The following is a 25,394-nucleotide window of genomic DNA, read 5'->3' on the forward strand; positions in this document are numbered from 1 at the left end:
TCTATTCTCCCATGCACAATCAGGCCCATCTTTGAGTTTTGCAGTGTTTGAAGAGCACGAGGCGAACTTTATATCTTACCATGGCATTGTGTCTATGTTACTCAATTTAAAAACCAAAACAACTCCTGGCCCTAAGAACCTCACGAATGTGTTTCTTAGGCGATACACTGAAACTGTTGCCAAGTTCTTAGTTGTATTATTCAGAGCATCTTTGTTATACACGAAAGTGCCTGAAGATTAGCAGATAGCTCAAGTTGTTCTGGTCTTTTAAGAAAGGCGATCGATTATTGCTAGAGAATTACCACCCCATATCATTAAAGTGATCTTGCTGCAAACTTTTCGAGCACATAATCGCAACTCGCATTAATGAATTTTTAGATGAACGCTCCATACTACCAAGTGCTCAACATGGCTTCAGAAAAGGTTGTTCCACTACCACACAATTAGTAACAATAATTGATTCAATTGCCAAAGCTTTGGATGCCAACGGTCAAATTGATGCAGTGTTTTTGGACTTCAGTAAAGCATTCGATAGGGTAATTCACAAAAAGCTAATTTTAAAATTAAGGAACATTAACCTTCCGGACATCATAATTAGTTGGATTACATACTATCTGGATAATCGCGAACAGTATGTTTCAGTTGACGATCACAACTCCCTATATCTACCAGTCACTTCAGGCGCTCCCCAGGGCAGTGTCCTGGGTCCATTGCTCTTTCTTTTATATATTAATGACATTGCTACCGTCATCAAACCATGAACACAAATAAGGCTGTTTGCAGATGACTGCGTTGTATTTCGTACTATTAAGTCCGTGGATGATCAGAAGGAACTTAAATCTAGCTTAAATAATATATTTTTGTGGTGTGAAGAATGGGGCATAGCTGCAAACACAGATAAAACTGTCTCTTTTTGCATAACGCATAAAAAGAATCCCCTGGAGTACTCGTATCAAATGGGAGCTGTTTCATTAAAGCAAGTAACGTTCACTAATAAATTTTCTTGGAACCTTCACATTGACAACACATGTTCTTCTGCCTTTTGGAAGCTAACCTATCTGTGACACAAACTAAGAAATGCCCCCTCAAACTTAAAGCTACTCACTTACCTAACCTATATCCGGCCAAAATTTGAATATGCTTGCATTGCATGGGATCCCTATACTAAAGTCAACGTTAACAAACTTGAGAGAATACAGAGAAAATCTGTTCGTTTTATTTATTCCAAGTTCAAAAGTTCAGATTCGCCGTCAAAGTTGATGTTGGCCAGCGACGTTCCTTCACTTGAACAAAGACAGAAACACAGGCTAGATTTTTTACATAATCTAATTAATCACAAATTGGCTCTGGACCCTTCACTATATGTAAGTCATCTCTCCACTGGGTATACACGACACCATCGTCCGGATACGATGATACCGATCTATGCTAGGACAGACAGCTATAAGTTCTCCTTTTTTTCCCGGACTATTTCTGAATGGAATTCGCTGCCCGCCCCTTACAACATGTGACTGTGTTTTATGTAAGTTTTTATTGTCTTTTATGCTTTTGCATAGAATGTGTTCTTGCTGTTGAATGAGCAAGGCAAGTCCTCGACTCTCAAACTCCCTTGGCTTTCTTTTTTTACATTGTTCTGTTTGCACCACGAAATGATTTGGGTATTGCGTTTTGATCTTTTTCACCAAGTGTTTCTGTGAGCAATATATCATTGTAAAGTCTATATATTTTATGAATGTATACGAATGTATCCTGTATATGTCTTGTACTCAATGTCTGCCCGTCCTGCAAGGACAACAATGTGGTCTGCAGTATGTACTAAATAAATAAGTACATGGGTGTTTTCGCATTTCGTCCCCATGGAAAAAAAGGGTGGGGGGGGGGGGGGCAGGTCGATTACAAGTACAAAAAATGAAGGCTAAACTTCTCTTTCTTCAATCTTGTGCTGAAACTGGCATGTTAGGTTGACGTCAGATTTCAAAAGTACATTCTCACATTCTGGCCATTTTGGTGCCAAAGAAGTTCACAAAACCTGCTGGGTTGAGCCTTTGCTTCCTTTAGAATGCACTTTAGGCGGTTCTTTACTACTAAACAATGAACTAGACTTCAGCAATTACTGTCAAAATTGATGCCATCCCGGCAAGCTGGAACTTCATGGCAGCATCACCTCCTGCCTTTCATTTCTGCATCTGGCTACCCAAGCCAAGGTGGCCGTTTTGCTTATTACACAACTGTAATTTACCAAAGCAGTTTAACAACCATTTATCTTTCAGCATCTTTTCAAGGCAGTTCGGCCAGACTGTATGTAGCCGTTTTTCAGAGTCTGTGTACAGAGAACAGTGCAGACGTACCGGTTTTGCAGAGGCCACCGTGTTCATAATATCCCCGGCGGCAGACGCAGATGTGCCGGCTTCCACAGTGAGTTCGGTTGTGGTTGATGCAGGACTCGTCTGACAAGCAGCGCTCCCCCACCGGCACCCCAACTGCATCACGCGAGGAGAATGCGAGGGTTTTAGTCTATTTATATAGAATTATTCATATAGTAAAATTATTCAAAGTATATATAGTATATATACTATACTATATATACTATAAGTACTATATCCAGTAAATTATTCAGAGAGAGAGATAATTTAATTGAAAGAAGGCAGAGAGGTTGGCCTGAGCTAAGGTGCTCTAGCCTGCTACTCTGCACAGGGGGAGGGGGAACGGGGACATAAAGATGTGATGAGGGATGATGATGACATAGCAAGAGGGATGCGCAAAGGTGAAAGCAAGTTCAACACTCTGATGACAAACATTCACAAATGTCATCCATAAAGCCACAATCAGGCTTCGCATCAAGTTTGTAGTCACCAATTTGAGTGAACATAAAAATAGAGGCGTTAGGACGAAGCTGGTGAGGGCCTCCCCTGCGTGAACAGCACAAGCGCCAAACAAAATACTTATAGCATATAAAGAGCTGCGATAAGCGGCTCTAGCACGGCGAGCACTTGTAGGGCACTTTTAGCGGCCGGAGTCTCGAGACCACCAAGAATCACGCGCATTGATTCTACTAGGTGCTTCAGCATTTTTTGTACACTCTCCTCATTGTGTTCATCTCTTTGCTTGTAAATTATTCAAATTAGTCATAAAGTAATTACTTCATCAACTGCCATAAATGCCTGGGTGGGAATTACACAGAGTTGTGACTGGGTGATGCATCAACAAACAAGAAGGAAGTTTTGAATGACGATGAAGTGCTGTGATAGGATGCAAAGTGAAAGACGAAGTGCTTTGGTGGGTTGTGTTGTGATCGGGCTCATGTGAAGTGGACCAGTGATCAGAGGCCAAGAAGTGTTTTAAAGAGGTGGTATGTAACAATTGGCCCACATGTTAGGAGGGCGTGGTCAAAAGGCGTGGTGGTGAAGGCGAAGTTGAGAGAATGAGAGACGGTGGCCATCAGTCAAGGAGATTGGATGCAGCAAAGAGAAAAAAAGAAAATGGGCTTGAGCAAATGAATAGTAATCACACCTATATGTATATATACTCCACACTGTTACTGTATTTTTCGGAGTATAACCAGTATCTCCAGTGACAACAGCCCGGAAAGAAAAAAAAAAGCATATTGTTACGTGTAGCTGATGTACAAGTCTATTTACAATATATTTACACGTAGACCAACGGTGGCAAAGATGGCGACGCTATATCAAGCGGGCCCATGTCGTCTTTCTCCTCCTCAGTGCAGCCACACATGGCGGCTGTTCCGTAGCATCACCCCAGGCAGTAGAAGCACCGTCCCGGTGCTTAATCTACACATCCGCGGTTAAAGGTGTGTGGTATGGCTTCAGTCTCGCCACGTGAACGATGTCATACCACACACTTTTAACCGCGGATGTGTACGTCCGGCATCGTGAACGTCGGTGCCGTTGTCCACACCGGATCCGCCGCCATCGGTGTGTGCATGTGAGCAGGTGTGTTCGCGTCGCCCCTCCCGCCACCCCGACCCTCCCGGGAGCCACTAGACAGTTGTTTCAAACCTCGATGACGGCTCCGAGGCCACGGCAGAGGCACACGCCTTGGTGGGATAATGCTCGTGCGCGAGTCTCCAGCGCTGGATCGCACCGGTTTGTTGCTGCGACGACCGCGCGAAGGGCGACTGTGGTGAAGATTCGCCGCCTGCCTAGGCTCACAGAGGCACAGTAAAGTTGCGCCCCCTCACATTCGCCGTGTCCAGTGTGCGGACACCTCTGCAGACCGTCCATGAGTCGGTCACGACCGACCAGGGCTTAATTTTTAAGTCTCCTAAACTCCCTACGGGAGAGGAGGTGTCCGTGCTTGCGACACGCACGACTTCGGCGCCGCGCAGCCGCACCTCCGAGGAGCCGCACATTGGCCGCTACCGACTGCTCAAGACTATTGGCAAGGAAATCTAGACCGAGAATGAGTTCGTGAGGGCAATGCTCGATGACGGTGAAGAGAACGATGGTGTGTCTGTCAGCAATGGTGAGTCGGGCAGAGCACATGCCAACAATAGCGACAGTCCCTCCGTCGGCGACTTGTACAACTTGGTTCGGGGCAGGTGTCAGAACTTTCTTGAGCTGACGGCGAAGAGCAGCACTCATACTGGACACATGCGCCCCGGTGTCAATCAACGCGCACAGGAACATTGTTGACGAGAACGTCCAAAAGATTCTTGTTCGTGGGTAATGTGAAGCGAGGATTTCGTGCTAATGTCGTCGTTGCAGCTTCACCTCCAGAAGCTGCACTGTCTAGTTTTCCGGTCGGGGGTGCGGCAAGTAGGTCGGAGAAGGAGCACAGCGAGACGGCGGCGAATGAGATTGATGACGGGAGGGAGAAGGCGAGTGGGAGTAGCGGGGTCATGTCAAAGGTGCCGCAGGGTCAGATGATGGAGCGGGCATAGAAGGGGCGAAGGAAAAGGACGTGCTAGAGGGGCGAGGGCGGTAATCAGGAGAATAGCGTGTCGGAGAAGTCCAGCGGCTGCGGCAGTGGCGAGCGACATGTCGAATGCGTCGGCAGTTAAAACAGATAGGCTTGTCGTCCATGGTTCGCCATTCGGAGGGGTTGCGCTGTCCATAAGAGGAGTAACAAGGGCGCGGTAGGGACGTGCGTGAAGAAAGAGGTTCCGAGCCTAAGGAACGAATGGATTGCAGGCCGACATTGGACGACTCTTGACGGACGACGGCCTGGATCAAGGAGATTGTCACCGGAGAATGATCAGGTGACGGGAATGAAGGGGCCGCCGGTTGTGCCGCTTCAACCTCACGACGAATGATGCGGGTCAAGTTGTCACATCGCGACGGCTGGTGGAAGATGTCGTCACAGGATGACATAGCAGCTGTGTTGGGAAGTTGCGTGATGTGCTGGGATACCCGGCGGCTTTTAGCATGCTCAAGACGGCAACACTCCTTGAGGATCGTATCGATGTTGGTGACTTTCATAAACACCAGTAAATTGAAGGCGCCGTCAGCAATGCCTTTGAGGACGTGATTAACCTTATCGTCCTCGGACATGGTCGGGTCAGCCTTGGCACAAAGGGCCAAGACGTCGAGAATGTACGACACGTAGGACTCGGTCGACGTCTGTACACGTGTGGCAAAGGCTTTCTTGGCATTGACTTGGCGACCAAAGGGATTGCCAAAGAGGTCGTGGAACTTCTCTTTGAAGAGATCCCAGCTCGAGATCTCCGTCGAGGTAGAAAAGAATGTTCGCAAGCATAATAGTCGGACCCCACCTGTGACTGGTGCTGACATGTTCGTATAAGCGGAGCCAGTCGTCAACATCAGGACTGCCGACTCCGTTGAAAACACCAGGATCCCGAGGAGGGGAAACGTCGACGTACGTCGGGGCAGCAGGCGGAGCCGGTTGTGTAGATGGAGTGCCGCCAGCAGGAGCCGAAGTTGCACTGTCGCCATTGCGACCGCTGTGAAGCTCCACGACGAGTACGGGGAACGTCCACCTCCACCACATTAATGTTACGTGTAGCCGATGTACAAGTCTATTTACAATATATTTACACGTAGACCAACGGTGGCAAAGATGGCGACGCTATATCAAGCGGGCCCACGTCATCTTCCTCCTCCTCAATGCAGCCGCACTGTGGCGGCTGTTCCGTAGCAATATAACTGCATACAACAACGCTAGAATCCTTGCAAAATGTTTCTGTTAGCGAATGCCCGCCTCACCCATGTCGTATTTTCAGCCAGTGGCTCCCCGCACATTTCCCCCAACCCCACCGTCGGTGATGCTTTCACTCAACAAACGTTATCGTGGACGAATCAGTCACATGACATGTGACATGAATTGGACCACTTCACTGCTAACATTACCATGACAGAGTATGACAGTGCAGATGAAGCAGTCCCCACAGGGGGCAATGGCGACGAAGCAAATGCGACCAAGCCATATCGAGAAGCGCTTTGCGTGGACCGAGGAAGCATCGTGGGCACGGGTGACATACGTACGACCACGTGATATGCAATTCGCACGCACAAATCACGATTTGCTCCACCATGTGAAAGCTTTATCATCAGCTTCTGCTGCCCATCATGATCAGAGTTCCATTTTGCCAGCACCACCATGCAGTTTTCACTAACTACTAAACGCAAAATGACAATCCATAAAGAGGAGGATAATGGGGTGACCATGGAAGGGAGAGGGCGGGGTTCCGTAGGAGATAACAGAACTAAATGACAGACAACCCGGCTTAAGGTGTGGGGCTTCCATTTTACAGCGAAGTTCAACAGTGGTTTTCATGCAATGCCGTATTTACTCGCATAATGATCACACTTTTTTGTAAAAAAAAATTGACGCAAATTCAGGGGTGCAATCCTTGCAAGAGATAAATTCCCCCCCCCCCCCCCCAAATTTTTTTTTGCACCTCGCATTGGCTGCGGGATGACAACAGGTCAACAAATAGGTGGCTGCCCCTGTATGTAGTGCGGGACACCAAAACAAAGAAAGCGGCCGGCGGAGCAAGCCGAACGTGCCGAACGCGTTTTTTTCTTCTTATCGTGAGTACATTACGTGCATTGAAACAGTTTCTTCTATATCAGTAATGAATAATGTCGTTAATATTGGCAAGTTTGCGGCAATGACGTAGCCATGTCCACTTTGAGGGGACAGAAACAGATGGGCGCGCTTAACTGCCAGTGACATAGGAACACATGGCGGGCATGCTGCGGAAACTGCGGCATTTGACTTCACTACTATCCTAATATGGCACCGTTTCCGCTAAGGGTGGGCGAATATCTTAGCCGTGTTACAAGCGTCGGTATATGACTAGGGTACACTTCTAACGTATCAGTGTAAACACGGCTGCTATCGTTGCCGCTCGCGATTTGTTGCATGCCTACGAGTGCAGACGAGAAGACTAGAAAGGCGCCTTTTTTGTTGTTGTTGTTGCTGACCACAGCCATTATAAAGCCTACACATAATAAAGGCGAGTTTGGTTGTAGCCTTCTTTATTCTATTTTTTTGTCATGGAAGTGCGGAAAATGATGAAAGGAATGAAATGGGGCATGTGCTTGAGAATCGTTGGTGCGTGCAGACCGCTTGGTTTGTCTTGAAGAGTCATTCGTGTAGCATTCAACAGATAGCACGATCATTATTAGCTAGACTTGGCACACGACATATCGCTGCGGCAAGTTCGGGGTGCGATCATTACACAGGAAATAAAAAAGAGCTAATTTTGACGACAAAATTCAGGGGTGCGATCATTATGCGAGTAAATCAGTAGTGGCGGCAACTGAAGGCAACATGTGACGATGTGGTCAGTATCAAATGTCAGCCAGAAAACCGCCACCAACCCGATGACCAGGCTGTCAGAACACACAGCTGGAAGCCATCGACAGCAAAGCTGGTGCAGGCACATGTATTGGATATAATGAAGAGTACCAAGTTCACGTGTAGTAAAGCATTTACAAAGTCTTGCTTAGATTCTCCGCAGAGGCAAACAAGACCCGCGAGTCTTCCAAAGGATGTGAGGTCACCCTTATACATCTTCACTGTCCTTGGCGTTTGAGTTGCTCGGATTTTCATACACTCGCGAAAGCCTCCTTTCATTTTTTTACTCATATGATTTATTGAGTACAGTACTTCTGCTGCAAATTCTGTTCTTTGCTTCATTATTTGCTATCATTCTTGTGCTTGTTCTTTATTTCAAGAAATGAAGCACCAATGGTAATGGCCCACTAAGAAGGAACAAAAGATAGGACAACGTGCTACTTGCAACTGTTTTGTGAAGTCAAGGGTGGCTGATTATATAGCCATGGGGAGAGGGGGATGAAAAAAGAGGGACACTGATTATGTCAATGCGCACGTGCGAGAACACTGAATATATATTTGAAGAGAATCACGACTACAGTCGAACACGGATACATCGAACTCGAAGGGGATCGCGAATTAATTCAATATATCAAAAATTCGATATAAAAAATACAGGCCCAGAGACTTTACCTGTGGCGGACGATGAACTACCGATCAGCGCATTCAAGAATGACAACTATTTCCGGCCACACGACGCAACGTAATGCTTTATTTGCGTGAAAAAAAATCGCTTATGTTGGTCTGCTTCTTCGCCTTGCAAATGAAATTAAAGACGCCAACCTCGATCTTATCGAGGCTGTTCAGGTGCGAAAGCCCGGTTCCTTCCATGTCGCCGCAACAACGGCGAATCAAGCTGAACGCTGCCGCCACTTCAGCGGCGGAGTACGAGCGTGTAGCCGTGCCCTCGTCCGGACAATCTTCGTCGCCACTCGAGCTGTCAGCCTGGGTCCCTCCGACTGCAGCTACAATATCCTCGTCGGCGAGGCTCGCAACAGCCTGAACATTGCTGTCAACGTTCACATAATCGTCAGCAGACACTTCGGCTGGAACGGCAGCTGGGAAAAGGGACGACAACTCGCGAAACGCGTCGTCCATGCACTCGTTGTCGCCGTCGCCGTCTTCGCAGGTTTCAGGAAGTTTAGCTGTCACGAGGCCTGCCTTCCGGAAGCAGTTGGCCACAGTATCCTGCTTCACGTCTCTCCAGGCGCCCGTCATCATTTGAATGGCCCCCAGCAGGTCAACCTTAAGCTCGGTGCCCATGCGGAGGTTCACCAAAAGCATATCAATGAGTCGCCTCCTGTAGCCGACTTTGAACAACTTAATGATGCCTTGGTCGAGCGGCTGCAACTTTGCTGTCGTGTTTGCCGGCAGAAACTTGAGCGCGTTGTTTTCGAGCTTGCAGGTGGTGTGATGGGCCGAGCAGTTATCGACGAGGAGCCAAGCGTGATGCCCCGATTTGCTCAGTTCGGCGTCCCACGCTTGCAGCCATTCTGTGAACAGCTGACGCATCATCCACGCCTTCTTATTGAAGGCGTAGCGAACGGGGAGCTGCTTACAGTTTTTGAAGCAGCGCGGTGCCCTTGCTTTGCCAATCACAAAGGGCTGGAGCTTTTGAGAGCCATCCCTGTTAGCAGCGAGCAGAACGCTCACGTGGACTTTGCTCATCTTGCCCTTGTGACACTTGCTGCTCCGGACGTCGAGCGGCTCGCTGGGCAGCATCTGCCAAAACAACCCGGTCTCGTCGGCGTTGAAGATTTCCGCGAATGAAAACTTCGCGCAAATTTCCGGCCATTCCTTCGAAATCCACTGCTGGATATCCTGGATGATGACGGCTCCGCTTTCCCCAGAAATGGTTTTGCCAACTATCTTACGACGGTTCTTAAACCTCTGCAGCCACCCTGTGTTGTCGGCGAAGTTGTCATCACCGAGTGCAGCGGCAAACCATTTGGCTTTAGCCATTAGCATTGGGCCATCCACCGGAATGTTCTTAGCCCGCACCTCTAAAAACCACGCTTAGAGGGCCTTTTCAACTTTCTCGTGGGCAGGAGCACGCACACGACAAGCTCCCGACGTTCGTAACTCCGCCGCTTTCGACTTTATGTCCGCCTTGTTTTTTAACAAGGTGCTTAGAGTGCTCCGAGGAATCCCGAAGTCGTCTGCCACCGTCGCACTTTCCTCGCCCGCCTCAACACGCTGAATGGCTTTCAGCTTTGTGGCAAAGTCCAGGTTCTTGCGCTTCTTGACGCTGCTTGTGCTTGCTGCGGCCATTGCTTCCGCGTCAGCTCCCCACGATCCAGTCACACGTGTCGTGAGACGCACGCAAAACAATAATGAACACGAAACACAAGAACGCACACAAAACACAAGAATTCACGTGCGCAACCACCGCCAACAAAGCGCTCGCGATGGTCACCTCCGAGGGCGACAGCGACGTACGAAAGGCACGAGCTGTGGTTGGCTGAGCAAAACTCGTGAAAAAGCAACAAGAAAAAAAAGGCAAAAGGAGGAGGCCACCGCCGCCTTCGTTCCTGGCTACCTTTTCCGAGCCGATCAGTATGGTTACACGGGGGAAGGATGAGAGACATTGGGAGAGAGAAAAATAAAAGCAGTTCCGCAAGCAAGGTGTTGCCGCAAGTCGGAGAGCGTGCACAGCGGGAGTACCGTCTGAGCCTCCCTCCCTCTCGCTCTCACATTTTCCGAGCCTTTCGGGGGAGGCGCGGAGCACACGGGTGCAGCGAGTGCCGAGATCGCGCGGCGTTCTATATATCCAATGGCGAGTAAAAATATCGTTCGATGTAAACGTACGAATTTCTATACTTTTACACAGAATTTTCAAGGGGATAATTTACGAGTTCGATACAGACAATAATTCGATATATGTGGGTTCGATATATCCGTGTTCGACTGTATACAAAATCTAAAACTTATCTAAAACATGCTTTCATTGTTATAAATATTCAGAGATGGGGTGCTCACACAGGCGTCCCTTCTTTTCTCAATTTGGTTGGCCTCCAACAATTCACCTGCCAGAGAATCTTTACTTTTAAACATGACTGTTGTGTCCTGAAGCCTTGCTTCACATATTTGTTTCTTCTCATTCCCGCAGGCCTTGCAATGAAGCGGCAAGTTTTAACCATAACCATTTTTCAATAAAAGCTTATGCTCCCACAAGCGTTCATTAACACATCGGCCAGTTTGGCCGACATACTCTTTTCCCTACTTCAGTGGTATGCGGTATACGACCCCTTCTTGAAACTTAACAAAAGGTTTTATATGTTTAATAGAACATCCTACTTTCTTCAAGCTATCAGAACCAATCAATGGCACGGCACAAGGTAGCAAGCTTTCGGGGTGCAGAAAAAAACCACAGGGACTTTGTATTTCACGGCGACGTGTTTAAGATTATGCACCACTTTATGAGAATACGGTATCACCACTAGTTTAGTTTTCTTTTCGAACGTTTGACATTCTGCACTGCTTCGTTTTCTTTCTTTTTTCACCTTTTTCAATAGCGCTTCCGAAACTGCGCTTAAAACCAAACAAGGAAAGCCAGCCTTCCACAACTTCAAAATCTGTTCGTCAAAGCTTGCTTGTGCCTTATGACAGCCAGATTTTTTAAGGGCGGATTCAAGGCACATAGTGGCAATCGCACATTTTACAGTCTTGGAGTGTGTAGACTCATATGGCAACAATTTCTTGCGGGCACAGGGTCGGTACATCATTTTTTAAAGCTATGCACCAACTAGCCCCACAATGTGTTTTACTGCTTGTTCTTAAACGTTTACCTAAGTGATTTTAGGAAAAAAATATGGAGCTGGACAGGTCCTGTAACGCACAGGTTAGATAACCGTTGGACCATTAGGGTTACGAAATGGGTACGAAGAGAAGGGAAGTGCAGTCGAGGACGGCAGAAGACTAGTTGGGGCGATTAAATTTGGAAATTCGCGAGCGCTAGTTGGAATTGGTTGGCGCAGGACAGGGGTAATTGGAGATCACAGGGAGAGGCCTTCGTCCTGCAGTGGACATAAAATAGGTTGATGATGAAGCAGTGATATACTCCTTAAAAACTTTGGTTCTTGTTGTCTGTAGTATTTGCAAATGTTCTAAGTACATATACCGCTGTTTATCTATAGTTTTCCTTCATATATTGATAAAACAGGTGGCAGGTTCCGTTCTGTCAGATTCAGACAAATGAAATCTGAGTGTTAACTCCAGGATTTCCGTGGGCGCTCCAGCTCAGGCAGTGGAGAACCCCATTAGTTCGGGAAAATATTGGTTGATCTTCATAAAATGTGCTCTCTGCAGCTTGAAACACAATGCGCTGGATGAATGCGAGCACAATGGAATGGTAAGTCAGTTATTAGGACAAAGGCTGTGAAACCATACCTCACCATGATTAAGTCAGTGGTTGATGGAGCTTGATGCCCAAGGGCAAGCCATGAGCTATGAGAGAGACTGTGAGCCCCTAATTAACCCCTTACTACATTAATTAATATTCTAGTGAAAAAAAATTAGGGAAGCCTTCGTTAAGGCGAGATATGTCTAAAACAACCTCACTTTTCTAAAAAAATGCTCGGTTGCAAATTTATTAGCAAAAATAGTCGAGTATCAATAAAGATACACAGTGCCGTTATGGGTATATATTCTGACTATGCATTGTGGGGATGTGCGACTCTCACGTGTCCCAGTGACACTGTTACGCGAAGGACGAGTCAGTAAAACGAGCATCTATTTACAGGTTATATCTACAACAGCAGTTGCAGCGATGACCGATAAGATTCACAGCGCGAGGCCAGTTCGTTCTTCCTCCTCTTTTCTCAAGTGATGGCGCCCACACACCTCGTTCAAACAATCAAATACCACACACAGGTAGCATAATCCCCCGGCGGCAGAAGCGACGTCCCTGAGCATCTAATTGTCATCACTGGGAGGGTGATACTGCTTCAGTCGTGTAATGTGCACACAATATCACTGGACTGGGAAGTAGATGGGGCGTCAGGGGCGATCTCGTAGGTGACGGGAGTCACGGCACGAAGCAATCGGTATGGGCCTGTGTAACGAGACAGCAGTTTATGTGAAGGAGACCATAGAAGCACCAAAGAACCAGATGGGAAGTGCACGTCTCGGTGTCACTGGCCGTACAAACGCCTTTGACTCTCTTGGGAGTTCAGAAGGCGGTCACGGGCAATTACTCTTGCGTGGGCACAGAAGGAGATGGCGTCAAGTGCATACTCACTGGTCAGTGCCGCGTGAACTGGGAAGGTTGTGTCGAGGGACAGTGCTGGTTCTCGGCCGAACAGAAGGAAAAAATGGGGAATAACCGGCCGTGTCATGGTGCGAGGAATTTTAAGCAAATGTGACAAATGGTAGAGCGAGGTCCCAGTCACTATGGTCTGAAGAGACATACTTCTAGAGCATGTCTGTGAGAGTGCGATTGAGATGCTCCGTGAGGCCATTTGTTTGCGAATGGTATCACGTGGATAGCTTGTGCCTCATGGCACAGGACTGCAGGATGTCCGCGATAACTTTTGATAGGAATGTCCAGCCACTGTCTGTGAGAAGTTGTCACAGAGCTCCATGTAATAAAATCACGTCGTGTAGAAGAAACTCGGCGACATCTGTGGTGCAGCTTGTAGGAAGCACTCGGGTGATGGCGTAGCACATGGTGTAATCCGTGCCCACAGCAATCCACCTGTTCCCAGAGGTAGAATGAGGAAAAGGGCCAAGTAAGTACAAACCAACCCAAAAGAATGGTTTCGAGGGAATGTCGACTGATTGAAGGTACCCAGCAGGGAGCTTCGATGGTGTCTTGTGTCGCTGGCATTTCTCACATGCAACTACGTATTTTTGAACGGAGCGAGCAAGCCCTGGCCAAAAGAAGCGTCGACGGATTCGGTCGTAGGTACGTGACACACCCAGGTGACCGGCAGTGGGTAGGTCGTGAAGTTCGTGGAGAACAGCCAAGCGAAGGTGTTTAGGGATCACAAGGAGTAATGCAGGGCCGTCAGGGGTGAACGTTGTGGCAGTAGGATACGCCATTTTGAAGTGACAAAAAGTGATGGCCAATGTCCTATGTGCATTCCAAATGACCAATGTGCTTTGATTGACTTACCGCATTGGACAAAATGGGTATTAGTATGCCTAAAACAATGCTAGAAGCTTGACAAGACTATGCGTCTATGAACAGTGCCAAAATGAGTACCGTTGTGCGCTATGTCGCAAAGATGGTACGCTCGCTTTCGTTGCGAGGCAGATTGTCGCCTTCCCGTGTGTCGTGTGGCATCCGCGAATAGGTATCAGTCGATTCGGCGCAAAACCGTAATTTTTTTCACCTATACTCGACTGACCATTCGTAGCGCTACCGATTAGGCCTAACTAGGCCGAGGCAGTGTGCCAAGGCGAAAATTGGCTGTTAGCCGATTTGACCGGCAAGCTTTCCACAAGTCATAACGGAAAGCTTGCCGCTAATATGTTCGTATGAGTGGCTAACCGGCGATCGGTTCCAAGATCATGTATACGTGTTTTTGACAACTGTTGAAGCCGGCAGCTACTGCAATCGCGCATAGAAGCTTGCAGATTGGCAGAAGGTTCCGAAATGCATGTGCAAACGCATGAATCCGCGTGCATGAACACGTATATGATACGATCTCCGTGCCTTCCAGTGGCTAATTGGCCCTATACCTTCGCACATGAGCGCTGCTTTTGTCGCCGTTCCCTTTGTCGGCGTCGGGTATAAGAATTGTTTCGATTAGAGTTGATGACCGGGACGACCCTTGTACCAATACAGGCGTGCCTCATAATCAGATTGTGGTTCAGCCACGTAACTGTTTCTGTCCCGGACGTTCCTGTCCCGAAACCATCTGAGTGCCCCGGTTAGGCTACGTGCAATGCATCGGCCTCAGCCGAATATTTCATTTAACGTGCAAAAACAGAGTAGCAAATAATTGAGTCGCGAAATGAATTATTTGAATGTAAAATTTATTCGTATAGTTGATTCGTAACGTCCGATTTTCGCACTCCCTAGAGGCCGCGAAAACGTCCGAAAAAACGAACCTGCCTTTTACTGCCCCAAGGGCTCAAATCACCACATAAACGTTCGAAATAGCTCTGAAGGCCTGCAAGTACACTTGCTAGGCTTATCGGTGCTCGCACTGTGACAGGGAAGTGAGTGCACAGATGTGTAATTAAGGAATACAGTACATCCTGTGTGCCGTGATAATTGCCCCTTCCACTTTTGCAATGCTTCACCGCAAAAATTCTTCGCGTACGCTTCACCGCATAACACTGCTGTATTAAGGAGAAGCTGACTTTCAGAAGCCGGTATTATTTAAACGCGTTTTGCTTTCCGAGCTTCGAAGCCATGGGGGAGGATTACAAAGACGGAGTCGGCGCGACTGCTAACAGCGACGAATTGCTTTAATGAAAAACAAGACCGAACAGCAAGAAGCTTGGTTGCGGACGTCGAAGTAGCTGTAGGCCTAGCTGCGGTGGCCTAGCGCAGCGTTGCCGCGGCAGTGGGCGGCGGCCAGTGGATCTGCGTGCGAGAGCGCCTGTTCTAAACGGCGAGATAATAAAAATGGCGGCGGAGGTGGCTTCGATTAATGCCGTTTCGGATCTCTGATCATGGAAAAAGGTCTGGAAAATGGGACGGCGAAGAGTTTTTGCATCCGAAATTTCAGACATTCTTATACATTGACTATGCGGTACCATGGCAGTGGCGCGAAGGTGTCCGATCATTGGGCATGTCCGAAAAGTCGGGCGTCCGGAAAATCGTTCGTTGACTGTAGTTGCAAACCCCACTGAAAACATTGCATTGCCGCAAAAATGAGAAAATACCGCGCTTTTGTGCAGTTGGCGCAAATGGCACTTGAGTGGGCGCAGCCAAGAGCAGGCAAGTCGAATTGTAGCAGAATGGCGCAAATGGCGCAGTTGGACCACCACTGAAGTGTGAATAAGCGAAGCGAACTGCCGGCAGTGATGAGTCCAGGTGGTCAAAGATGACACGCAAGGATGGGTCACGGCGCTGCTCGTCGGCGACATGGAGCAGTGGAAAAACAGAGAGAACACAGGCGTCGGTGTCAGTATCAGATGTAGAGCTCGCGTCTTCGACTGCGAAGCAACAGAGGCAATGTGCGTCCTGGTGTTGGCGTCCCGACTTGTAAGTCACTGTGTAGGCATATTCTTGTAGTCGGATGGCCCAATGACTGAGCCAGCCAGTAGGATCCTAGAGCAACGAAAGCCAACAGAGCGCATGCCATATATGGGTGGAACTTTGAAACAGCCCAGACGAGAGGAAGACATTCGCGCTCGGTAATCGAATAGTTGTGCTCTCCAGTTGTCAGGAGCCAGCTAGCATAGGCTATAACATAGCATTGCCATTTGTTGGGCATGTTGGTAAATTGAAAGCATATTTAGCGCCAGCAAACAAGGACGTAAGGGAGACGACAACACAATGCGCTAACTTCAACAACTTGATTTTCAGGAAGTACACCTATATAAACCATGCACAGTGGCGCCACCTTATCCAAATCTTATCCATTCAAAAAAGCCGTCTCCTTATCTGACAGGTCGATTGAAGGGGCACTAACACACGTCTCTATTCCGCCAGATAGCCTGCGCTTCAATGATCTCTCGCACGTCTTTATCTTTGTGCTTTGCAAGAACCCGACAGGATTCATAGACCGGCGCACAGCCGCATTCTTGACAGTGGGTTGACAGATGACCGTTTTGCTTATTTTTCACAGTTTGGCAATGTTCCCGTAATTGGTCATTAGGACATCTCCCTGTCTGTCCGATGTATTTCTTCCCACAGGACAGCGGAAGCTCATATACAACACTTTCTGCGCATCCCACGTAGTCGTGTCTGTGTTGGCGTTGCGATAAGACGGTGCCGATCCCATAACAACTGGCATCGGTTCGGACCTCTGTAGGTGCGGACGGGTCAAAGTGGGCCAAGACCGGTGGGGATTGGTGAGAATCGTGATAAGGCGTGATAATGCGGCAGCCTGAGGGGAACCCCACGTAAAAGGCAAGTCTTTCTTCAGAAGTTCAGTGAGTGGTTGAGCGTTTGCTGCGAAATCTTTTATGAACCATCGGAAATAAGAACAGAGCCTCACAAAACTCCGGACGTCTTTGACAGACTGAGGTACAGGAAAAGCCGTTACTGCTTGAACCTTCTCCGGGTCGCGTTGTACTCCGGATGCATTGATGAGATGGCCTAGCACTGTAATCTGTCGGCGCCCGAAGTGGCGCTTCGATGAGTTTAATTGGACCCATCAAGGATAGCTGCGACGTGCTCAAGGTGCATCTTAAATGTAGGAGAAAACCCAAGGACGTTGTCGAGGTAACAAAGGCAAGTTCACCATTTGAAACTTTAAAGCAGAGAGTCGATCATCTGGTCAAACGTGGCGGGGGCATTGCATAAACCGAACGGCATAACCTTGAATTGATAGAGGCCATCTGGAGTGACGAAAGCTGTCTATTCTTGGTCTTGCTCATCGACGGAAATCTGCCAATAACCAGATCAAAGGTCAATGGACGAAAAGTATTTGGCACCGTGAAGACAATCAAGAGCGTCGTCGATTCATGGTAAAGGGTAAACATCCTTTTTTGTAATTCGGTTTAGGTGGTGGTAATCAACGCAGAAGAGCCACGTGCCATCTTGACGAGCAAAACCGGCGACGCCCAAGGACTCGACGAGGGCTCAACAATGCCTCTGGCAAGCATCTTGTTGAATTCCTGCTGAATAACTTGCCGCTCTGCCGTGGACACTCGATACGGTCGGCAGTGAATGGGAACAGCATCACCAGTGTTTATCCGATGTTTAACAAGGGACGTCTGACCGAGTGGCCGATTGTCAGTGTCAAATATGTCGCGGTAGGAAAGCGAAAGGCGACATAGGACGGCTGCTTGGTCAGGTGCGAGGCCCGGAGCGACCATGGGAAGTAATGGGCTGTCGAGGTTCAAGGCATCCTGCAGGTAATCAGGAGGATCTGGGGACGTGCCAGCTGCAAAAGCAGCGATGGGGTCGTCTGTCACTGACCGGAGCGTGGCCACCGCTATGCCTTCAGGTAACACTTGCTTCGTCAAGCCAAAATTGATAATGGGGAGACGCATCCTATTAGCGGCAATGGTTACGACAGAGTGTGGCACAGAGATGTCGCGCGCCAGAAGGACATCACGAATAGGTGCGACGACATAGTCACCATCAGGCACGGTTGCCGTTGAGGCCAATTCGACGAAGGTTAGGAATTTTGGAGGTAAGCGAACAAACGCTGTAGTGCAGAGGGTGTTCGGCTGTTCGGAGCGAACGTCTGAAAGAAGAGGAAGCAATAGGCACAGAGTACCGGCGGCACAGTCGATGAGGGCAGAATGCGTCGTCAGAAAGCCGAGCCCGAAGATTAGGTCATGAGGGCAACTGGTAAGCACAGTGAACTGGACTGGAACTTGGCAGCCAGCAATTCATACGCAAGCAGTGCACATATCCCTGACGGAAACAGTGGCACCATCGGGCGACGCGTACGGCTCGAGTGATGGTAGGCGTAAGAACTTTTTTGAGGCGACGACATAGGTTAGTGCTCATATGGACACTTCGGCTCCAGTATCAATTAATGCCGTCAATGGAAAACCATCTAAGTCTACTTAAATTAGGTCCGTGTTGGTGAGGAGTGTCAACAGAGGATTTGGACAGAACGAACGGGATGCAGCACTACCTCCAAGAGCTGCATGGCCTAGTTTTCCATCCGTCGGTTTGGCGAGGAAAAGCGGGGAGTGTTGAGGTGACGGTGATCGCACGGGAGGAGCAGCGGTCAGGGGCATCAGAAGTAGGGTACAGACGGCGAGGTGAATAATGGCGAGCATCGGCATATGGGCGAGGAGCAGGGAATGAGCTCCAGTATGGCGATATCCAGGTGGTGCGGTGACCAACGCAGTGGCATGACCAACGCGGTAGCAGCGGAAGCAGATCGGTTTGTCGTCTGGGGTTCGCCATTCGGCAGGATTACATGGTCTGGGAGCAAAATACTGGTCATTACAAGTTGTGGACATGGGAGTGGGTGCCGAATCAGTAAAGACAGAGCAGGCGGTAGGGATGCCAAGGTTTGCAATTTCTTGCCACATAACTGCTTGGATAATGGAAATAGTGGGGGCCGTTTGATCAAAAGTACCTTCAGGGGGTCGTGGATGAAGGCGGCTGGACTCACCGCTTCAATCTCACGGCGAACGATATGGGCGACTTTCTCTTGAAATGGTTGTGTGGCAGTAAGACTGGAGCAAGAGGACGTGGCAGGGGTGTTTGGGAGCCGGGAGAAGTGTGGGACGACGCGGCGGCTTTTGGCTACCTCGAAGCTGCGGCATTCTTTGACAATGGCGTCGACGGTAGAAACATTATAGACAAGCAAATTGAAGGCGTCGTCCGTGATGCCTTTTAGGATATGGCCCACTTCGTCAACATCGGTCATGTGCTCATCGACTTTCCGGCAAAGCGCAAGCGCTTCCTGTATGTAGGAGACATACGATTCAGTCGACGACTGGACACGGGTGGCAAGCTCTTTTCGCGCAGCCTGCCAGCGACCTGACGGGTTGCCAAATAGGTCGCGAAGCCGCTCTTTGAAAATGTCCCAGCTGGAGAGCTCGATCTCATGTGTGTTAAACCAGACATGTGGTGTCTCGTCTCGTCCAGATAAAAGATCACATTGGCAAGCATGATGGTAGGGTCCCAGTGGAGGCTCTGGTTAACACGCTCATACATGCTCAGCCAGTCGTTGACGTCAACATCATTTTGGGCGGAGAATGTCCCAGGACCACGGAGACTATGAACCCTAACGTACGTTGTGGTTGGCGCTGCAGGTATAGGCAGCGACGGGGAGGTTCCATCGGAAGCCATGGCTGAGAAGACGAGAGTGCGGCCGCTTCGGAGCTCCATGGCGAGGACAGGGAACGTTCTACCTCCACCACGATGTTACGCGAAGGACGAATAAGTAAAACAAGCAACTATTTACAGGTTATATTTACAATAGCGGTTGCAGCGCTGACCAGTTAGATTCACAGCAAGAGCCCAGTTCGTTCTTCCTCCTCTTTTCTCGACTGATGGCATCCACGCACTTCGTTCAAACAATCAAATACCACACGCGTGTAGCCCATGCATGTTATCCCACATAGCTCCCATCTCCTGTAATCCGGCTTCGCCGTGTGGCTTTATGGCTGCAGTCGGTATGCTTGCAGAGTAGTACGAGAAATGGCGCGAGTGTTGCTCTGCTAATGCCACCTAACGGCGGGGTTGCTTGGGCACAAAAAGTAGAAGGCTCTTCCTCTTTGGCTTGGGGTCGGCAAGCGGCGCGAACGTTCTGCGCGTGCGCCGATCCACGCTTCTGCGAGACCGTCTCAGGAGGCCTACCCCGGAATGGACAACACGATCGTTCAAATGCGTCACCGTTTGCATGATTGTACACGCGAAAGACAAGCGTTGGTGTCCAGCATGGGGCGAACATATTCGCTCACTACCCGCTCACGGTGAGTCGGACTTCCGCGATTTGTTGCGCGCCCAACGGCATGTTTTGTGATAGCAACTTGGCTAACTCAGCTAGTAGTCTATGAAAGATGCAATAAATGCCGTTGTGATTGTTTGCACTACTCTGTTGTCATTCCTTTGTCCCAAGAGCACGAGTGAGAACCCCACAGCATAAAGACATTTGAGTTGCAGAAAACTTGCAAAAACTATCAGAACCATTGAAAAACCTTGGAACATTGCTTTAAGAGATGCAGTGCATTTCTCACAGCTCCAGTTATAAAGCTTAATTAAAATTTGATTATGTTATCTTAAATTAATTCATACCTTCAATATCTAGGCCGGTTCAATTACAGACCTTGGTATCATGTTAATTTCTGCTTTGCATAGTCTTCATGAGTTTGGCACAAGCCAAGAGAAAACATTCTTCCTCTTTTTCTAAGAGTTCATTGTTGGTTCTGTTTTGTAGTTCCTGGAACATGGCAGGCCCCATACTATATATATTCTTCGTAAACACTGGTGGCATTTACATTTTCTTGCCTACTGCGCAGCAATAATGGTTAGAAGAAAAAGCACAGTTTGTGAAAACAATAAATTGTGCTGTCAGGTTTGTCATTTCACGAGAGAACATACTTCTACCGCTCTCCGCAAGACAAACCACAACTGCATGCTTTATCATGAGTTAAAGTTTCATTAACAGCACAAGGACACCAGAGGGGACAGAAAAATGAAAAGAGCACTGGGCGCGGGTTTATCCAGATCATGGACCCACCCCATCACGGACGTGCTCACATAATGGCAGACTAAGGAGGATCCCGACTATATTTAGTTTTCAGCAAAATGTTTATATGAGGTGCAAAAATGTCTCTGTAGAAAGGAACCAACCTTCGCTTTGCGTAACTTTGCACGGATTTCTTGGGAAAAAAATATGGGGAAAACTAAAAGTGGAAGAAACAGTTTTAGGGCCAAACAATGAAATCTTTCTTACCTCAGTAAGGAAGCCTTCATTGCGGTGAGGCTACCTTATGTTACTCTGAAAGCTTCCTTACTGAGGGGCCCTCGGTGAAGGCTTCCTTAGTGCTTCCTCAGCATAAGGTAGCTCTAAAGCTACCTTCATGCATTCTTACGCCGCTCCTAGCCCTGAACGAGCGCTTCACCTCACTGCTTAACCACGGGACCTTTGCTTGCGCATGCGTGCTGTCGCCCACCTGCGGAGAAGCGCGAGCACGGTACATCTTGCCAGGCATGTTCGTTTCAGTCACGCGTGCGGCATGAAACATTGCTAGGCGTTGCACGACGCCGGCGTGCCAGCGTTGATGGAGCACATCAAGTTTTGCACTGCAATGTGCTACTTCTTTTAAAGTTTAGTAAACAAAACTAGAAGAAAGCGTCCACGCTTCTCTATATTAGCTCTTCAATTTAAAGAGTGTGCGACGATACAACATTTTTTATTGAATAATAGTGCTCGCGTAAAGTTTTAAGATATAATCTCAAACCCAGGCATGCGGCAAACGCTCCTTACGTGAGGACGGGTGAAGGGAACTTTCAGAGTACGCTTGCTTCCTCCATCGTTCCTTCGCTGTAAGGAGGCCTCACGTAAAGTTAGGAAGCGCTCGAAGGAAAGGAACGTTTCATTGTTTGGGCCATAGCCACTTGCAGATTTTGCAAACTCGAAGGCCTATCACTCTAAAATTAATGCGTTATACCCAGCGAAATTTTTTTAGGTAAATCTACACCACTACTACTATCGGCCCACAGAAAGTTAAATTTATTTCAGCCACAGTATGTCTTTGAAACAACTGCCAAACATTTGTTTTTTGAGCAACTGCCTCTAACGGACCCAGAAATCAGGGGTTCTTTTCGAGCCACTTAAGCCAAGGTGATGAAGCTGAAAAATATTCTGACAAATCTACAAATGTATCTCGCAAACTAAAGAAAAAGAATAGTACACAGCTACACCTCATAATTATTTCATTATAAAATCCCCAAAAAGCCAATATTGCAAAATTAGTGAAAATTGCTTCTTTTAGAAATGTCCTAAGAATAATTATTGCCGATTTTCATAAAAATTCTACAGAATACCCACCCAACACTGGTGAATCCAGTACTGCAAAAACATGCTGCATTATCTTACTTTAAGTGAGAAAATTTAGCCTATTTTAAGACCTGCGTAACTGTCATTGCAGCAATGGGTTTCATCCTAATAATAAAATAAAAATCACTCATAATGAATCCTGAACTCATTCCATTTGTTGTGGTAAAGGAGAGCTACTCAGATTGTGTCTTTTTTTACTCTTTTAGCCATGAAATGAGCTGAGCTTGAGTTTCCAGTGCTCCTGCGTCTGTATTCCTACTACAGTGGCAAGGTAACAAGAGTGGGGACAGCAATTTTAACATTCTAGTTGGGGGAACCTATTTTTGGCATTGACCTCTAATTACATCTGCTATCCAAAAGGCTCCCCATCTACATGAACGAGCCTAGTGAGAAAGCACAATGACACTACTGAAGCAGATGAGCCAGCTGGGTAAGTTCAGATGAGGACAGTTGCAAAACAGGTCCCAAACATTTTTTATTTTCACTTAAATTTTTTTTATCTGGCATAAAAATCTTTCTACAACACAGAACTGCGACTTTTCCAACATACATTTTTTTCACACACAAGAAATCTTAACTGAGACAAGGTGCAAGAGTCTCGTTATTGAGTTGCATGGCATAGAGAACACAGTTTTCTACATGTTAAGCCTTTTACTCCACATCTATACCTTCTCTCACAAGGAATTAAGGTGAATTGAATTTGATATAATCTTAGTGCAGTGCTGAAAAAAACAACAATTGTTATTTTATGCGAAGCATATTACGAGAGCTCAACTCAGCTCCTCAGGCGCGGCGGTGTCGCCTTCAATACCACGTGACACCGTGACGTCACGACAGAGGAGAAGTGGCTTTGGCTCAACTCTTGCAAGATGGGCTGGGTGGGAATCGAACCAGGGTCTCCGGAGTGTGAGACGGAGACGCTACCACTGAGTCACGAGTACGATGCTTCAAAGCAGTACAAAAGCGCCTCTAGTGAATGCGGTGTTGCCTTAGAAACGAGCTGTTTCTAAGGCTCAGGCATGCGTCGCTTGCTCAGGCGCACATTTCGTTGCCGCGCCGAACGCTGCGTTGCTCGACGTTCACTGCGTCTAATGCGGGGCGCGTAGTCGCTGCGCCGTAGCGCATTGTCTTACACCCCTTGGCGGGTCGACGGGAACGCTGTCGCGTTTCACTCTTGAAGGCGAAGCAGAGTAACGCATGAGTTGTTTCTTAGTCTAGCCGAACCGTATATAGCCAAGCAACAGCAGTTCACCACGCTAAACAGTGGTTCAACAACTAAAATAAAGGCTAGTATGCTTCGCATCCTGGGCTTAATCTTACCTAAGCCACAGCCTTTTTTTTTAAAAGAATGCGAACATTAGGGGTTCTAGAACCAATTTTTATGGTAGTTTAAGAAAAAAAGATGCAACTTAAGTATTTTGCATGCTTGTATGGAATGCATCTCACAGTCTGGCTTCTTTTGAAAGGATGGCAATATTGAGGTGATCCCAGTAGCATAAATAAAAGCTATGCCATTTAGCTAAGACCAACAAGGAAACAATGATGCTTGTCATTCGAGAGTTCTTGGGAGGTATATCCGCGCCTCAAATGAAACAATGCCATAGCGCTATGATAAGAGAAACGTACAAAAATTGCACCGTCAGCTATCGCAGCTGTTTGTGAAAACCTCACTGTCTCACACTGCCCATGACCTGGCCCAACGTGTTGCTGTAGGGCTAATACTCGGGCAAAACATGCCTTCCCGACTGAATATTACTGGTTGTGGATAGTGCAAGTACACTCATTCAGAAATCCTAAACCTGAAGGTTCTTGCACTCTCACGTGACCTCCTCAAACCCCTTTCCCTTTCAGCCCACATTGTGAATGATAAATTAATCAACCTCTATTAGCCTCAGGATAGCATCTAAATAACCCTGCATTATGATAATGCTTGGGCTGCTTGTTCATTATTGTAACCAAGTCCAGCCACTGAATAGTGTGTTGCTTTATAAACAAAATCAGGATAAGTATGCCATTGACCCCAATGATTACACCACTGAACAGTGAATCGGTACAAAATTCCTAGTCTGCATTGAATACTTTTATTATCAATAGAGTACAGCAACACATTTTTGCAGGATGTTCATCAAGAGATGGTCCTCAAGTAATTTTATAGAAGTTGGAAAGGTTTTACTTAATGAAAAACAGCTGCAAACCTTACTTTTTATGGCCCCTTTTTCTAATTTGCCTGCCACATTCAAGCAAAAGGAAGACATTGGTCAACACAATATTTTGTAGTTTGCATAGCACTTAAAAAACAATGGCGGAAAAAGAAAAAGAACTCTTTTTCTAAGACACCTTAAAAAACATGCAAATAAGCCTTTAACGTCTTCGTGTGTATTGTTGGGTGAAGATTATGTTAAATTCAGTCTGCCTTAACTCCATTTGAAAGGCGGTATAGATCTGAAGTAAGAACGTTAACATGTAAAAAACTGTTCTCTATACCATGCGTTTTGAAAGTATGTAACATTTTGCAACTTGATAATGAGATCTTCGCACCTTGCCTCAGTCAAGATTTCTTGGGTGCAAAAAAAAAAAAAAAAAAATGTTTCTTGGAACAGTAGACGGAGTTTTGCAGTATGGAAAGATTGTTACGCCTAACAGAAAAATTTAAGTGAAAATCAAAAATGACCTGTTTACAACTGTCCTCATCCGAGCATACCCAGCTAGCTCGTCCAATGCAGTGGTGTCATTTTGCTTTCCCTCCAGGCTGGTGCATCATTAATGTACACGGGGGGCATTCCAGATCACACATAATTAGAGATCAATGTCAGAAATTGGCTCCGCCAACTAGTCTTAAAAAGCCTGCTGCACATGCTCTCGCATGCTTGCTACCTCAACGTACCACAGTAGGAATACAGATGCAGGAGTCCTGTAAACTCAAGCTCAACTCATTTCCTGGCTAAAAAGGGGCAAAAAAGACACAATCCG

General features: G+C 47.4%; 1 protein-coding gene across 1 annotated transcript in view; it reads right to left on the reverse strand.

Annotated features, from left to right (window-relative positions):
• The window catches only part of LOC135918022 (neurogenic locus notch homolog protein 1-like), a 102,538-nt gene that overhangs the window by 69,912 nt on the left and 7,232 nt on the right, over nt 1–25,394 (reverse strand). The window contains exon 3 of the mRNA XM_065451691.2: nt 2,349–2,480. Within this exon, the coding sequence (XP_065307763.2) occupies nt 2,349–2,480 (132 nt within the window). The remainder of the gene's footprint in view (nt 1–2,348; nt 2,481–25,394) is intronic.

Source organism: Dermacentor albipictus, chromosome 7 (assembly GCF_038994185.2).
Source record: "Dermacentor albipictus isolate Rhodes 1998 colony chromosome 7, USDA_Dalb.pri_finalv2, whole genome shotgun sequence".
Classification (NCBI taxonomy): Eukaryota; Metazoa; Arthropoda; class Arachnida; order Ixodida; family Ixodidae; genus Dermacentor; species Dermacentor albipictus.